Source organism: Mirounga leonina, unplaced genomic scaffold, assembly GCF_011800145.1.
Source record: "Mirounga leonina isolate KUSES-001 unplaced genomic scaffold, KU_Mleo_1.0 Mir_151, whole genome shotgun sequence".
In the NCBI taxonomy this organism is placed as follows: Eukaryota; Metazoa; Chordata; class Mammalia; order Carnivora; family Phocidae; genus Mirounga; species Mirounga leonina.
In genome coordinates this window covers 606,566-621,621 of record NW_023270377.1, presented here as the reverse complement: position 1 = coordinate 621,621, position 15,056 = coordinate 606,566, and the positions used below count along the sequence as shown (strand labels likewise).

The 15,056-nt window shown below is 56.2% G+C and overlaps 1 protein-coding gene across 1 annotated transcript in view; it reads right to left on the bottom strand.

The window, feature by feature from the left end:
* Nucleotides 1–319: 319 nt before the first annotated feature.
* PASK (PAS domain containing serine/threonine kinase) overlaps nucleotides 320–15,056 on the bottom strand; it is a 37,690-nt gene continuing 22,953 nt past the window's right edge. The window contains 9 exon segments of the mRNA XM_035006712.1: nucleotides 320–943; nucleotides 1,582–1,728; nucleotides 2,813–2,946; nucleotides 5,075–5,274; nucleotides 8,197–8,331; nucleotides 8,447–8,572; nucleotides 12,066–12,233; nucleotides 12,603–12,784; nucleotides 13,835–15,053. Coding sequence (XP_034862603.1) covers nucleotides 879–943; nucleotides 1,582–1,728; nucleotides 2,813–2,946; nucleotides 5,075–5,274; nucleotides 8,197–8,331; nucleotides 8,447–8,572; nucleotides 12,066–12,233; nucleotides 12,603–12,784; nucleotides 13,835–15,053 — 2,376 coding nt within the window. The 3' untranslated portion in view covers nucleotides 320–878.

Sequence of the window (15,056 nt, the reverse complement as noted above, 5' to 3'; positions counted from 1 at the left end):
GGGGTGGGTTGGAGCCTGGAGGGGTGGAGCCATCTAAGTGTGCGAGAGACCCCCGGGGAACCTGAACCAGATGGGAAGTAGGCAGGCTGGACACCCACTGCAGACGTGGGGCTGGGGCTGGATGTCTGGGGAGTGCTGGGAGGGTGTCTGGGTGACAGCAGGGCCCAGACGGACGGTGGGCTAGAGCGGCGTGCAGGGGAGAAGGGACGTGCCTGACAACAGCTGGCCCCTCCCCGGCCCCCTTAAACTGAACAAGCTGCAGGTCTGGGCCCCCCCAGGGGAGGGACCCCCCCACGGATGGAGGCTGAGCCCCTCTCCAGCAGGGGCATGTCGGGGTACACAAACAAAAGTAAAGCAATGAAACACTCCCCACGCTGGCATCTTGGAAGAATTCAGTCAGTCCAAGTCCGGATCATGGCTCACTACAAAATTGCTTTAATTCGGAAATGTTCAAAAAATAAGTTAATGAAATAGTCTGGCCTCTGGCTAACCAGTTCTACCAACTCCACACATCAGGTGAGCACATGTCAAGTCAGAGGAAACAAATACATGCATATATACAACATCAGAAAGATTAAAGCCCTTTCATAGCACAAAATTCAACCAAACGCTAGCATGCTTATTTAAGGTCATGTGAAAAACGAATTCCAAGTCTATTTATAACCCTAGAATCTTGTAGCACCACTGGCTTTTGTTCTAGCATTTCTCAAACTTGCATAGGAATTTTTAGAAGGTGAATTGGGCCTAATGATTGAGAATTTAGTTTCTCTGACTGGATGGGGCCTGAAAACAACCTGCTCCCGAGAGAGCAGCAGGGAGCTGGAGTCGGCTCATCAGGGGCCTCCCCTGGGGCACGAGGCCCCGCAGGGCTCCAGAGCTCACGCCACTTCCCTGGCGCACCTGCTCTCAGCCTCCAGGCTCACACCGGACAGAGCTCCGCTTTCTGAGAAAGAAGAAGACATGGTATCAGGTGTTAACACAAGATCTAAGACACTTGCTTCTCTCTGGTAGAATTCCTACAACAAAAGACATCAGCGGGACCCTTGAGCACCCACCCGCCTGGCACTGCCGCAGAGTCCCCGGCCGCTGCTGAGGTGCTGCGGCGAGTCTATGCCCGGGGCCGCCAACACCAGCTCGGTCCGCCCGCTCTGAGCGGCAGTGACCAGACGCCCTGGGCTGCTGCCGCCCAGCTCTGCAGCCAGGAGCCTCATCGGAAGAGCCAGGGCCCCCGGGTCCCCTCAGAGCACCCCACTCGCCATCTGCAGCCTCACCCTCCCCTTCAGCTGGCTCTGGCCACCGCCGGCTGCTCTCAAACCCTCTGCCCCCTGCCCCTAGCCCCTCCTGTGGGTGCCTCCTTGTCAGGGGCTCCCCTGGGTGCTCAGCCACCTTCCAAGGCCCCAGTGGTGTTCAGGGGCCTCTGGAACAGAATCAGGCCCCATTGGTTGCACAGGTGATAAGCCAGCTACAGGCCCTGACGTTGGTGTCGGACAGCATGGAGGAGGGAGCCCCCTCTTCCCCAGACCCAGGAAGGCAGCCTGGGGAACCTCCTTGCCTTCTTGGCACACAGGTCACGCCTCTCACCTCGCTTGTTCATGCGACACACCTCATCCCAGGTGTAGTTAGCAAGATTCACGGGCTGTGTCACCCAGGGGTCTGTCACCAGCTTCTCCAGGGTGGTGCGCTGCTCGGGGACAGGCTGCAGCAGCCCAGACATGAGGTTCATGAGATCTGGAGACATAAAGACCCACCCTAGGCATGTGGCCAGAAGACCGATGATGGGTCGGGGCTGGGCCCAAGTGGAACAGGTCTCAAACTGCGGGTCCTGGGTCTGCCCACCATGAGCACTTCTGACTGGCCCAGGAAACCTCCACTGACAAGAAGCTGGGGGTTTGGGCACACGGGCCCAGCTACTCCCGGAGACAAGCTGCGGGACATGCTCGTCCCCTCTGAAATGAAAGCGTGGGGTTCAGGACCCCACCTCACTCACCTAACCTACATGCAGAGCTTCTGCAGCTCAGCCTGTTCTCGGGGCTCTGGCCATGCAGAGCCTCGAATGACACAGGGCTCGTGTGATGAAAGTGGGGGGAGGCGGCCGCAGGCGAGCCCTGCATCATCCCCCCGAGAAGGAAGCACGGGCTCTGAGAAGAGCCCCAGCCTTGGGTCTAGATTTGGGTCCCATTTCCTGTAACAATATGGGTGTCTCCTCAACCACGATGCTCTGAGCCTCACCATCCCAGAGGAGCGTCTTGAGAATGCAGTGAGAGAGCGCGTGGAACGGTTTGTGGGAGGAACAGCATGCTGCAAGAAGCATGGCTCATGGGAACCCAGAACCTTAGCAAAGCTCTAAAAATCCTCTTCTAGGCTGCTACGGACCAAACTATCTCCATGCCTTCCCCCGCCCCTATGGTGAAGCCCTAACCCCCAGTGGCCCCTGGGAGGTGATCAGGGTCACCTGAGGTCATCAAGGTAGGGCTCCATGATGGGATTAGTGCTGTGGTAAGAAGAGAGACCGGGGGCGCCTGGGTGGCTCAGTCAGTTAAGCATCTGCTTTCGGCTCAGGTCATGATCCCAGGGTCCTGGGATCGAGCCTCACGTCAGGCTCCCCGCTCCGTGGGAAGCCTGCTTCTCCCTCTCCCTCTGCTCTTCCCCCTACTTGTGCTCACGGGCTTTCTCTCTCTCTCTCAAATAAATAAATAAAATCTTTAAAAAAAAATTTACACGAGGGTTTAGTCACATTCAAGTTACACTTCTGTTCAGATCCGTGTTTGACGAATGGGAAGAAAGCTCGAGGTGGGGGACCGGGCGCCCTCACCTTCTGACACCAGGTACGGGGGATGGATCACGGCCTCCATGGTCTCCTCCAGCTCGCAGAAGGGGTTCTCCTCAAAGATCAGCGTGTACAGCGTGACCCCCAGCGACCACATCTCCAGCTCTGGCCCCCTGTACCTGCAAGGGGGAGGTGGCGGCAGCATTCGGGGCATGCCGGGGCTCAGCCCACTCCACACGCAGCCCCCGACAGTGGCCCCCAGCACGTCCTGCGGCCCTCCTCGACTATGCCTTCCATTCCAGCACCTCTGCCCCAGCCAGCCATGCTCCAGCCACACGCTGGGGAGGGAAAAGAAAAGCAAAACTTCATGTCCAGGCAGCTGAGAGATGCCCACCACGAGATAAGAGGGTGTGCGGCACAAGAGGGCAGAGCATCTCCTGGTGGGGGGCTTCCTGGAGGAGGTGGGGAGAAGGCACAGCGGACAGAGTGGAGGCTCCAGTCCACACAGGAGCAGAAGGAGGGCCAAGGCGACAGCAGCGACCTAGACAGAGTGTGAAGGGGGAGGCAGAGGGGTCCAGGCTGGGCCAACCGGGCAACAGGCTGGCGGCCAGGGGACGACGGTGCCCCACTGCCATGCTTTGTCGTTGTAAGGATGGACCTCACCCAGCTTCCGTTTACCGGCACCCTGAGATGCCAGCGCTCTGTCAGGCATTTTATGTGCTCCAGCCCTAAACCCCACAGCCGGCCTGAGAAACAGCACCCACACTGTACGCAGAAGGTGTGGAGCTGCGGCCGAGCTGCCCACTCAGCTACCGGCCCAGACAGCGGGGACCACGGAGTCAGACAACGTGGCTGGGAGACACTGGTGAGCGTGGAGAGGGTCCAGGACAGCAGGAGGCCGAAGACCAGGATGGGGCGCTGGACGCCGGGAGGGTCAGGAGGACAGACGTCAGGAAAGTGCGGGATGAGAGACTGCACAAGCCGGGGCGAGAAAACCCCATTCAACACTCGGTATTTTCGTGTTGTTTCAGAAAGAGCAGTTTCAAGAACACTGGAGAGCAAAGCGAAAAATCCACTGAAGTACAACAGTGACGGCGCCGTTTCTGTAAAGCGCCAAAGAGAAACATTTTGGGCCTGTGGGCCACATGACCCCGTCGCCACGACGACACCAAAGCAGCCAGAGGCCACAGAGGCTGACAAACACGGCTGCGTTCCGAGAAACTTCATAAAACCCAGTGGTGGGCCAGGTTTGGTCAGGGGCCACGGTCTGCTGTCCCCTGGAGCAGAAGAGGGGAGAAACGATGAGGGAGGAAGCAGAGTTCCTGAGGAGGGGTCTAGAATCAGAGCCGGAAAACCACAGGTGCAGTGACATGGGGGGGGGGGGGGGGGCGGACCAAGGAGCTCAGAGGAGGGCACCTGCAGGCCAAAGAGGAGGGAGCAGGAGCGCTGCAGGGCTCCAGGAGAAGGTGGATGCCCTGGGGAGGGCCGGAGGTCCCTGAGAAGCACCGAGGTGCACCACTGCCCTGCACTCCCCCGTGGGAGCTTCCCAGCCTGGCCGCAGGAGGTGGGGCGGGGGGCAGACAAGCCACAGAGCACGTGTCAGGGTCCCGTGGACAGGTCACGCAGCCCCCTCCAACTCCAGTGGCCACCATGGGACGAGACAGCAGCCAACACAGCACCGGGGGGCACCAGGGTGATCAAATTACATCTTCAAAAAACTCCAAGGTCCTTCCTGGACTAACCCCCTTCAATATTTCATCCTGTCTGGTGGCTCTGGGTGTGCACAGAAGTGACAGGAGAAGGGTTTCCTGAGCACTGCCCAGGCCCCCCGGCAGCCCACAGGCTCCAGGGCAGGGACAGACCGTCCCCCCGGCAGGAGCCGGAGGACCAGCCAGGCCCCGGACCAACGCAGGTCCTCAGCATTAGCGCCTTCGATGCTGGACGTCACGTTCCTCAATAGGCCATTATGTCTGTCATCACAATGACTAAACCCAACTGAAGAGAAACCCTCTCCATCCACTTGAAGAGTCTCATCTTATTCTCAACCTCTAATTACGTAAAACTCCAAACACACAGAGAAGTTGAGAACGTAACACAACAAAGCACGGTGGCCACGGCCCCCCTTCCCTTAACCCACCGACGTCTGCCTGCCTGCCCGCTTAGGACCAAGACCGACGTCACTGTCATTCCTCAGCAGCCTTGCCACGAAGAGGCGCAAATGGAAACCGTTCTCCCGCCTCAACTCCGAGTGGCCCCGGGTCGCGACCACAGACGTGCGGCCAGGCCCCACTGCAGCCCCATACATACGGGTTTCCCATGAGGACTTCGGGTGCGCAGTACTCGATCGTCCCACAGAACGTATGAAACAGCCTGCCCTTCTCCAAGTAGGCGGCGGAGCCGAAGTCGATCAGCTTGATGGTGAAGTCCTCCGCGATCACGATGTTCTCGTCCTTGATGTCCCGGTGAATGATGCTCTTCGAGCGCAAGTATCCCACCGCCACTACCAGCTGCAATCAGGGGCACAGGGGCTTTTGAAGAAGCAATTCCAGTAAAACACGCACCTAAACTAGGGACTAAGTCGAAAACAAGACACAACAACAAAGAAAAACACCTCTTGTCTAATTGCTAATGAACTAGTGGTAGGAAAGAACCCTGGACGTGCAGACCCAATCCAGCTCAGTGGGGGAGGTGCAGGTCCGGGCGGGTGCTCGGCGTGGCTGGCCTGCTTCACCCACCGGCAGCAGCACCAGCCAGTACGGGATCCCTCTTTAAAATGTCATTATTCTCGGGCGCCTGGGTGGCTCAGTCGGTGAGGCGTCTGCCTTCGGCTCAGGTCACGGTCCCAGGGTCCCAGGGTCCCAGGGTCCCGGGGTCGAGCCCCGCGTTGGGCTCCCTGTCAGCGGGGAGCCTGCTTCTCCCTCTCCCTCTGCCACTCCCCCTGCTCATGCTCTCTGTCTCTCTCTCTCTTATTCTCTCAAATAAACAAATAAAATCTTTAAAAAAAAGTCCTAATTCTCATTATCAGCAATACAGACACTCAACACATTGTTAAGTATACAACACACTATCGTTAGCTGTGAAACAGGACTTCGTCTGCTATAACTGATGCTCCGTGCCCTCTAACGCCCCCCTTGTCCCCCAGCACAAATACATGATTCTCAGGTTCTCTTCGTGCGCTACAGACAAGGGTCACTCACCCACAACACACAACGTGACAATCTCAGAAGGAAGGGCAGACCGACCACAAGCAGAAGCTACAGAGACACGTGGTTTGGGCGTGAAATGGCAGGCGGCCCTAGAGAAGACTGAGTGTCTTCGGTTCACATGGAAGGAAAAGTGCCTTGCCCGGAGTTCACGCCGCGGTTAGGGGCAGGACTGAGAGCAGAGCCAAATCTCCAAACCCCCACCTCGGGGCTCTAGCGGCTTCTCAGAGGGCAGCCCCGGGCGTCGGCCACGCCGGCCCCCACGTATGCAGGATTCTCATCCATGTGCAGTAAAGTAATTCCCCTGGGGATGGGCTTTGTTCCAGCAAATCAAGTGCACCAGTCTCCACTCTGGAAGGGAACAGTGGCTATTGTGACCTGCTGTCGGGAGGAGCCTACACCACACATCCGATGACAGACGTGAACCAAAGGAAGCTTTCAGTTAAGTTTAAATAAGGTGAGTAAAGTTTCTGACTGCACTCACAATTTGGACACCAATTATACCAACCAACTTAGCGTCTTCATGGACATAGTCATTTTGATTAGAGACAATTTTATATTTACAGATGAATACCCTCAAATCAGAGACTATAGTTAATGGCGGGTTAACTGTGCCCAATTAACCTACAACTTGTAACTACGTATTTATATGCGCATATATGCAAACGTACGCATATCTGCATTCCGATCTATACACATTTACACACAGCGTGCATGCGCAGAGATACATCCGTGTGTACATACACACGCACACACGCACACATGTTCCCAGCTGGGAACAGAAGCCGTGTGTTCATTGGAATGGGGAAGGTTTCATGGAGGCTTATTAATTCGCAGCAAGGGATTCACCACAAAGGTCTGAAGAGAACCTGAGCCCGGGCAGGGAAGCCACTCCTCCCGCAGGCGGCGCCCTGGCTGCACAGGAGGGCTGGTCTGTTAGCGGCCTGAGGCACTCGGAGCTGAGCAGGCAGCAGTTTGCTGGTAAATGGCCCTGTATTACAGACACTGGCGTAGGATGATGTTTTTCTATAAAATTGCGAGTCCCTATTTACATATGATAGCACTTACGTATACAAATTTACAGAAGGGCTACAGATACTTCTTGCAAAATTATGAAGTATGGGACACTATAATTACCAAATCAATGGCCCCAGAATTAACAACTGAGAAACAGCAGCTTTTAACAAGTGGCTCTTGTTATATACAGTCTGCTTGCCATGAAGATTTCAGAAACAAATTTTTGCCATGCATTACAGTAGATGGGTCTATAATCTTGCAACACAGAAAGAGGGAGGGGACAGTCTTTGAGCAGAACCATGATGCCCAAAACTTACAGGGAGGTGCCTGAGAAACCTAATATCAGAAATCCAGTAGCTTCTGGGAATTTATAGCTCTGAGTAAGAAATGTCAACTTATGAAAACTGGCATTAGACATGGAGTCCTCATCAGGAAACAATCAGTGAGCAAATCTGAGAACAGTTCTATCCTCTTCCCAGGTATTTCTCCATTGTTTCCAGGGAGCTAGGAATAGTCTAGGATGAAACCATCACCTTCTCCTAAAAACTCAAAACAGCAACGACTTGGTCCCCTCCACCCCCTACCCAACCTCTCTAGAGTCTCCCAGGACGCCTATTTTGCTCATCACTCTGCCATTCCAGCAAAATAATAAATGGACAAGATCAACACATAAACAGACAGTAAAGAGACCAAAATACATAGTGTAAAACGAGATTGCTAGAATCTCAACCTTTACTTTACTCAATTAACTGGACAGCTACCATCTACTGAGCCCTTCCTGTGCGCAGGACCACGCCACACATAGTGAGCGCCTCAGAGGCTCTCTCTGACTTAACAGCCTTCCCTCGTCAGCCCTATAATGATCCCTGCCCACAGATGAGCAATGGTTCCCTGCAGAAAGACGGCTCAGATCAGATGCACAGCCCTCAAAGCCTAACCTGAGAGCTTTGTTGGCTAAGTTTTGCAACTGGTGTGGATACTGTATGAACATAAAAAAACTTGAATCATTAAACGTACTTCCCTCATCAGTCCAGGATAGCATCTGGCCTCCCACGTATATCTTAATATATACCTTACTCCATAAAATCCAAACTCTGAAGGCTAGACCCTCGCTCACGGAGAGAAGCATGTGTGAACCATGCATCCCTGCAGCCTCGGGACCCCTTGCCCAAGCCCAGGATCTCCCCAGCATGGCTCTGTCCTGCTCACTTGTCGGAAGATGTAACTTGCCAGGGGCTCGTCAAGGCTGGGATGGCGGTCAATGAATGCAAAGAGGTCCAGGCCGGAGCCGTGCTTCTCCATCACAAGCTGAAAGAACCCTTGGTTTTCAAATACGTCCAACACCTGGAAAAAGACAAAGTCAGGTCTGGGCCTGCTGAGATGCCCTCAGCACAACATATTTAACAACTTCTCACGTGAGTGACGTCGGGGCACCACTAAATGAGAGACGGCACTCCACCTTGATGATATTGGCGTGGTCCACCCTGGACAGAATTGCAATCTCTAAAGTAACTCTTCCAAGTTTGGGATCCTCGATCCAACAATCTTCCAAAACCTTCTCCTTCTTAATAAACTTCACCACCACCTAAGAAGAAGACAGAGGGGAGAAGTAACCGCCAGCGTGCCTCCAGCATCCGTTCGAACGTGGCGCCCGCTGCTCGCTGAGTGCAGACGCAACCCCCACGTGTGCCTCCCCTGACTCCCAGGGATGGGAGAGAAGCAGCCCAGGAGCGCCCCCGCCCCCCACACAGCACGAGGGGCAGAGAGGAGCCGCAGCAGCTGCCTGCAAGGCCGAGGGGACCAAAGGCATGGTGGAGGGGCTGCGACCCGGGCCCGAGCCCTTGGAGCACCCCCATGTCACAACCGAGGACTGGTGCCCTGACAGAGGAAATGAAAGAGGCAGCCCGAGAACCGGAAAACGCAGATCAAGGCCGTCACCCACATCAGCTGGGAGCTAAGGGGAGCCCGGCAAGACCAACGGACACAGGCAAACACAGAGAAACACATCACTGCCCAGGACGACGGGGGGTGTCATAGGGCGGAGACGCCGTGTGTCGGGGACACGAGCAATCGTGAGCCACTCAGCAGAGCACGTGCTGTCAGGGAGGGCCGGGCACGTGGCCGAGGGGCACACGGTGAGCAGGGACTGCAGGCCACGCCCTCCCCACGCTTCAGCTGGAGACCCCACAAGATGACCCACAAGCCCCGCTGATGAGCTCATTGTCCGCGGGCGGGGGGAGGGCGGCCAACACACGGCGTCCACTGTGGATCAGGTGAGCAGGGAAGAGGGGCCCGCCCGAGGGGCAGCAGGGCAGCGGGAGGGGAGCGCGCACAGGTGGGCAGCACGGGGGTGCAGGCAGTCGGCCAGCACCGAGGCAGGAGGGGCAGGGAGGAGCGCCTGCAGCGCCCAGTCAGGCTCACAGTGACCACGAGAAAAGGGTGATGGCTTAGCCCCAGCCATCAATGCTGACCAGTGGTCAACTCCTGAAGATCGTGCAAAGAGAGGGCCCCGTGAGTCCACAGGCCAGAGGAGACACGTGACAGAAGGCAAGAGGAGGAGGGCAGCAAGGCTGACCCCCGAGGTGGGGAGATGCAGAGGCTGCGGCTGGAGGCGGAAGTGCGCACCGCCGGTCCCTCTGCCGGGTTCAAGGAGGCGAGAAGCCTGCCACGAGCTCCAACACACACCTACAGGCGGCTTCGGGGGAAAGTACAGAGCGAGAAAGGAGAAGGATGAGCAGAACAGAAGGTAAAGAAAGCTTTAAACATTCAGATCAAAGTCTTACCAAGCGTCAAGCAAGAATAAAGAACACACACACAGAAATATATCCTGGGGAAATTTCTGAAGTCCAAAGACTAAAAGAAATTCAGAAAGAAAAAACATCAGATTGCTTTTCAAAAGCATGCTGGAGGGCACAGAGCTGGGGCTCACGCGCTCGGAGAGAACCGCGTGGATTGCCACTAACATGGGGGAGAAACAAACCAGTCAGAATACGTGTGAGGACCTGTGACGCCCACACGTCCATCAGTAACCAATATTCCAGCAATTGAAAATTAGACACAAGAAAGGGAAGAAACCGGATGTGGAAATAATGCAGATTTCAGAAACTCACCAAAAACCACAGAACACGCTGAGAGAAACATAAAGATCTAAACGCTTGGAAAGACACCCAGGTCGTGGGTCACGTGAAGATGGCGGTGCCACCAAGTGCCCTGCAGACTGAGACTCCAGAACCGCGCTCAGTCCCCCAACGGTGGCCTCTCCCTCGCGGGGCCGTATTCTGACAGGCTGCTTTCCGGGATCATTTGTGGGCCTGGTAAGACTGAAGCTGGCATCTCTGTGCTCTGAGACACAAAAAGACTCCTGTGTGTCTTTCCAAACCAAGAGAAGAGTTCCCAGGCTTCCTTCTTCTTCCTTTAGGTCTGGCGATCTACAGAAACCCCGTAGTCTATCGGGTTCCTGACTCAACCAAGAATGAGACCCGCCTCACGGAGATTAGAGACAGCAACAGAACCTTGAGAATTAAACCCCCTATGAACACATGACAGCACCAGAGTTAGAAGCCATGGCCTCCGGAAGGCGGCCAAGGTGGGCTCAGGAGACGCGCCCGGGAAGCGCCCCGTTACTCGGTAATGGCCCAACACGCGGCAAATATAGCCAAATTAACTCGCAGAAAGTACAAGAAGTCAAAACAAATATTTGACAAATAAAGCAGACAAATCTTTGACAAGTGTAGCAACAACTAGAGAGGGTGGGCACAAGAATTAGGGCAGCCAAGGGAACAGGATCAGCTGCAGACATATGGTCAAACGCACTGATGGGCAAAAACGCTGCCACCTCTGCAGGCCTCTTGTAACTTTGACATAAAAAAAAAAAAAGAAAGAAAGAAAACTGATGCATGAATATAAATGAAAAAAATCCCAAGTAAAAATATTAGCAAACCGAATTCAGCAGTGCATTACAAGAATATTAAAACATAACCGAGGATTGGTTCTACAGATATGAGTTGATTGCTGTTAGGAAACCAGAGTATGATCATCTCAACAGATGCTGAAAAGACATCTGAAAGAACTCAACACTCATTTTTCAAGATAAATTTCAGTGAGCTGAAAATAAGAGGAAATATCCCCAGAAGAAGGTCTCCATCAAGAACAGAACGGGGAGGGGCACCTGGGTGGCTCAGTCAGTTGAGCATCTGCCTTCAGCTCAGATCACGATCCCGAGGTCCTGGGATCGAGTCCTGCATTGGGCTCCCTGCTCAGCAGGGAGCCTGCTTCTCCCTCTGCCACTCCCCCTGCTCGGGCAGGTGCGCGCACTCTCTCTCTCTCAAATAAATAAATAAAATCTTCAGATGTGACCAGGCAGGAGAGCCGGCTGCACGCCTGCTCCTGAACACAGCCCTGCGGGTCCCAGAGGCCGGCGGGCTACAGACCATAGAGAAGGAGAGACAGAGCTGGCGTCCCCGCAGGAGAATGGCCATGCACCTAGAACATCGAAGGACCCACTGAAAACATGTTAGAGCCTGGAAGACCAGCACAGGTATGTGATGTGTTAAAGCCACACGCAGCTGGTAAAGGCCAGCAGTAAGTGATCAGACCCCACAGCGGTCGGAGGACCGCACATGTGCACGGCCCCCCAGAACTCAGCAGGCGGCACGGGAACACATGGGCAGTGTCAGGGTATTTGCGGTATTTGCTGGGACAAGCAGGACCGTCACCACGTTGATTCCCTCAAATCACAAAACGCTCAATTACAAATGCAATCCCAACAGGACTTGGGAGGAGGGCAGCGAGGTCTCAACCTGAAAATCAACCCCCGACATCAGCCTCTGGGTGAAAGGACATGGTGTGAAGCCCAGCGTGCGTCCGAAGTGGCGAGCAGGACGACTGGGTGTGAACGTGTGTGCTGCCAGGAGGGCCCTCCAGGGCCAGCCCCCGACCCGGGCCGGCCCGCGTGCTTGGCACTACACAGAGGACTCCTCCATCACGGCCCTCACAGAGTTTAGACCCAAAGGCACTGAGGCCAGGGCTGCATCGGAGCGGGGCCCCCACTACTGAACGCGGCCCGAGAGACACAGCACCTCCTTGTTGGCCTCCTTGTCCACCGCAGTCCAGACGAAGCCAAAGGCCCCACTGCCCAGGGGGCTCAGCGTGCTGTACTTGTGGGAGTACGCGCCCTCCCAGGCTGCCGGCACCTCCAGCTCCACAGCCCTGGGGGGCTCCTCGCACCAGGGCTTGCTTCTGAGCATCTGTGGACGAAACGGGAGGCCTGAGGGGCCACACGTGACCAAAGAAAGAAAGGGAACAGCAAGCAGACTCGTGTCATCGGCCCCTGTCCCCGTGCCCCAGGGGGGCTGGCCTGAGAAGTGCTCTCCTCATCCACCCACTCTGGCACACACGCCGAGACCCCACCCTGCATGTGGGGCAAACTTAGGTTTCAAACCCCATGTATGGCTTCAGACTTACCCGCAATACCAGCAGGCAGGGTGGAAAAAGCCCCAGATGGCTGCTCCTCCCATCCCAGAGGAAGCAGAGAGAAAGAGAGAGAGAAATGCCAGGCAGGACCCCTCCCCACACCGCGAGGCAGGTACAAGGCAGAAGCTGAGCGCAGGCCCCACCTCCCCCATGCTGGGTCCGGAAAGCTCGCACACGGAGTGGCTGGAGCTGGGCAGGCTGGCCAGGAGCAGACGGGTGCGCGTGGCCGAGTCCCGGCCACTGTGCAGCAGGTCCTTCACGAGCCAGCAGCAGAACAGGGTCGCGGAGCCTTGCAGCTCCACCCGCTTCACCTCAAACTGCACACCTGGGTGGGGGAAGCGGGGTCAGCAGGATGGCATCACGACGAAGGAGGCACATTCCCCCAGAGCGCCTGCGCAGGGCGGGGCGGGGGCACCCACACTCGGACGGGGGAAAAGCCTGGAAACCCGCATTCAACCCCGCCCCCAACCCCGCACCGAGTCTGCCTCCAGCCTCGACCACAGCCACCCACGTGGACGTACGTACGAGGCACAGTTTCACGCGAGTGCATGTGCATTTTTACACAGCCTCCAAGGTATATGCCAAAACAGACGGGGTTATCTTTTGGGGGCATTTACAGGTGATTTTGTGTTCTTTTTGTTGGCATTTTCTAGTCTTTCTACAGATAACATAGTACTTGCATAACTTTTTAAAGTTTAGGGGGAAAGCCTTAGTAATCAACACTCTGAAATCAGCAGTAAGGACACAACTGGCTAATGTGACACGGATCTGCTAAGTTAGGAAAATACAGGGACGCCCAGCGACTCCGTCGGTGAAGCGTCTGCCTTCGGCTCAGGTCACGATCCCGGGGTCCTGGGATCCAGTCCCGCACGGGGCTCCCTGCTCAGCGGGGAGTCAGCTTCTCCCCTGCCTGCCGCTCCCCCTGCTTGTGTTTGCTCTCTCCCTCTCTCCCCCTCTCTCTGGGTCAAATAGACTAAAAAAATATTAAAAAAAAAAGAAGTTAGGAAAATACCAAGTACAACAAAGATAATCAACTCCAAGGGCCAAGTGAAGGGGCCTGATCCTGAGCAAGCGCAGCCGACAGCGCAGCGGCCTGAAGCCCAGCACAGGAGGGGCCGCCCCAGGCAACCGCGGTGCACATAGTGGCTTCCAAGGAGGGACGCAGAGGCAGCCGGGACCTCAGGCTGCACCCTTCCCGGGCACAAGCACTTATAACCCTAATTTTCAAGAGATAAGCTATCACTACAGAACCCTAATGTTGCTACCAAAACTATTCAGCGGTTGCAGCCGCATCAGACCCCAGGACGAGGAAGGCCCGGCCCCCGCCACGCCGTGCTCCCATGGGGGCTCCAGGGCACAGCCCCCCCCCACGTACTCAGCTGGGCTCCATCACGGTGGTAGCAGCTGCCGGTGTAGGTCCCCTCCTGGATCTCCTGCTGCACGCAGGTGCCCCCAGAAGTTGCCGGGCTGTCCCCTCTCACAGGTGTGGAGGTGACCTGGAAACTCAGCCTGGGCTCCTCTGACGGGCGCACATCTGCAGGGCCAGCCCCCGGCGTGGGAAGGACACAGGCTGGGCTCTCTCTGCCACTCATTTCATAGTATTCTGAGGACACCAGACACGTCTTGGAGGGCTCTACTTGATCGGGCCCCAGACGGCTCTCGCGAAACTGCCGAGCCTCCCCAAGATCGAAGTAAGTGCCAGTCAGGAGCAACAGTTCTCGGTCCTCCAGAACATCTGATCTCCGCCGGTGCAGACCACTCATGTCTACATCAGAGCCTGCCGGCGAAGGAGACGGCGTCCCCACAAGCTCAGACGCGGTGCAGGAACAGTTGGAGGAAGTTCGATCTGTCCATTCACTGTAAAAGAGCTCCTTGAGGTTCCAGGAAAATGAATTCCCATCAGCCTCCTGGGCCTGCACTGCATCCAGCACACCAGGGAGGTCTGTGGCCAGAGCATAGTAGGCCGAGGAGCTGCCTACTCGGCTGCACAGGCCCCTGCTTCCTGGGTCGCACAAGGACACAGGGGCAGAGAACTGGGGGTGCTCTGCTGGGGCCAGCTTGGTGTAAGAGACACCCAGTGGTTCCACGAGGCTCAATTTGGACAGCTGCTCCTTAATTAAGCAAGTTTGTAGCTCCTCACGGTCATTCTCCACGGCCACCCACGGCTCATCCAGCGCAGGCATCGAGAACGGGAGTCGCGCTGTCCTGGGGGGGCTTCCTGACTGCGTGCTCTGCTCACCCCCATATCCAGGGCAGGGTATCAGGAGACCCTCCCCTGCCAGCTGGCCTGTGGCATGGGGCTCGGGCATGATGGTATCAGCCCGATGGTTCGAATTGCGGGCACTGCTCGAGCTCGTCCACTCCAACTGTGCCTCAGGCAGGCTACACATTTCAGCGTGCCTGCTCCTGTCCTCAGATCCTTCACGGGAAGCAGACATCCATGTGTCCACTGGGTGAGACCCGCTTCTTCCCACAAGGTCCTGTCTGAGGCTTTCTGGGGCTGCAGGTTCCTCTTTCTCCAAGAGAGTATTTGGCTGGTCCTCGGCTGATGACTGCTGGCTATGGGCTGGTGCGCTTCCTTCCGGGATGTCTCCCTG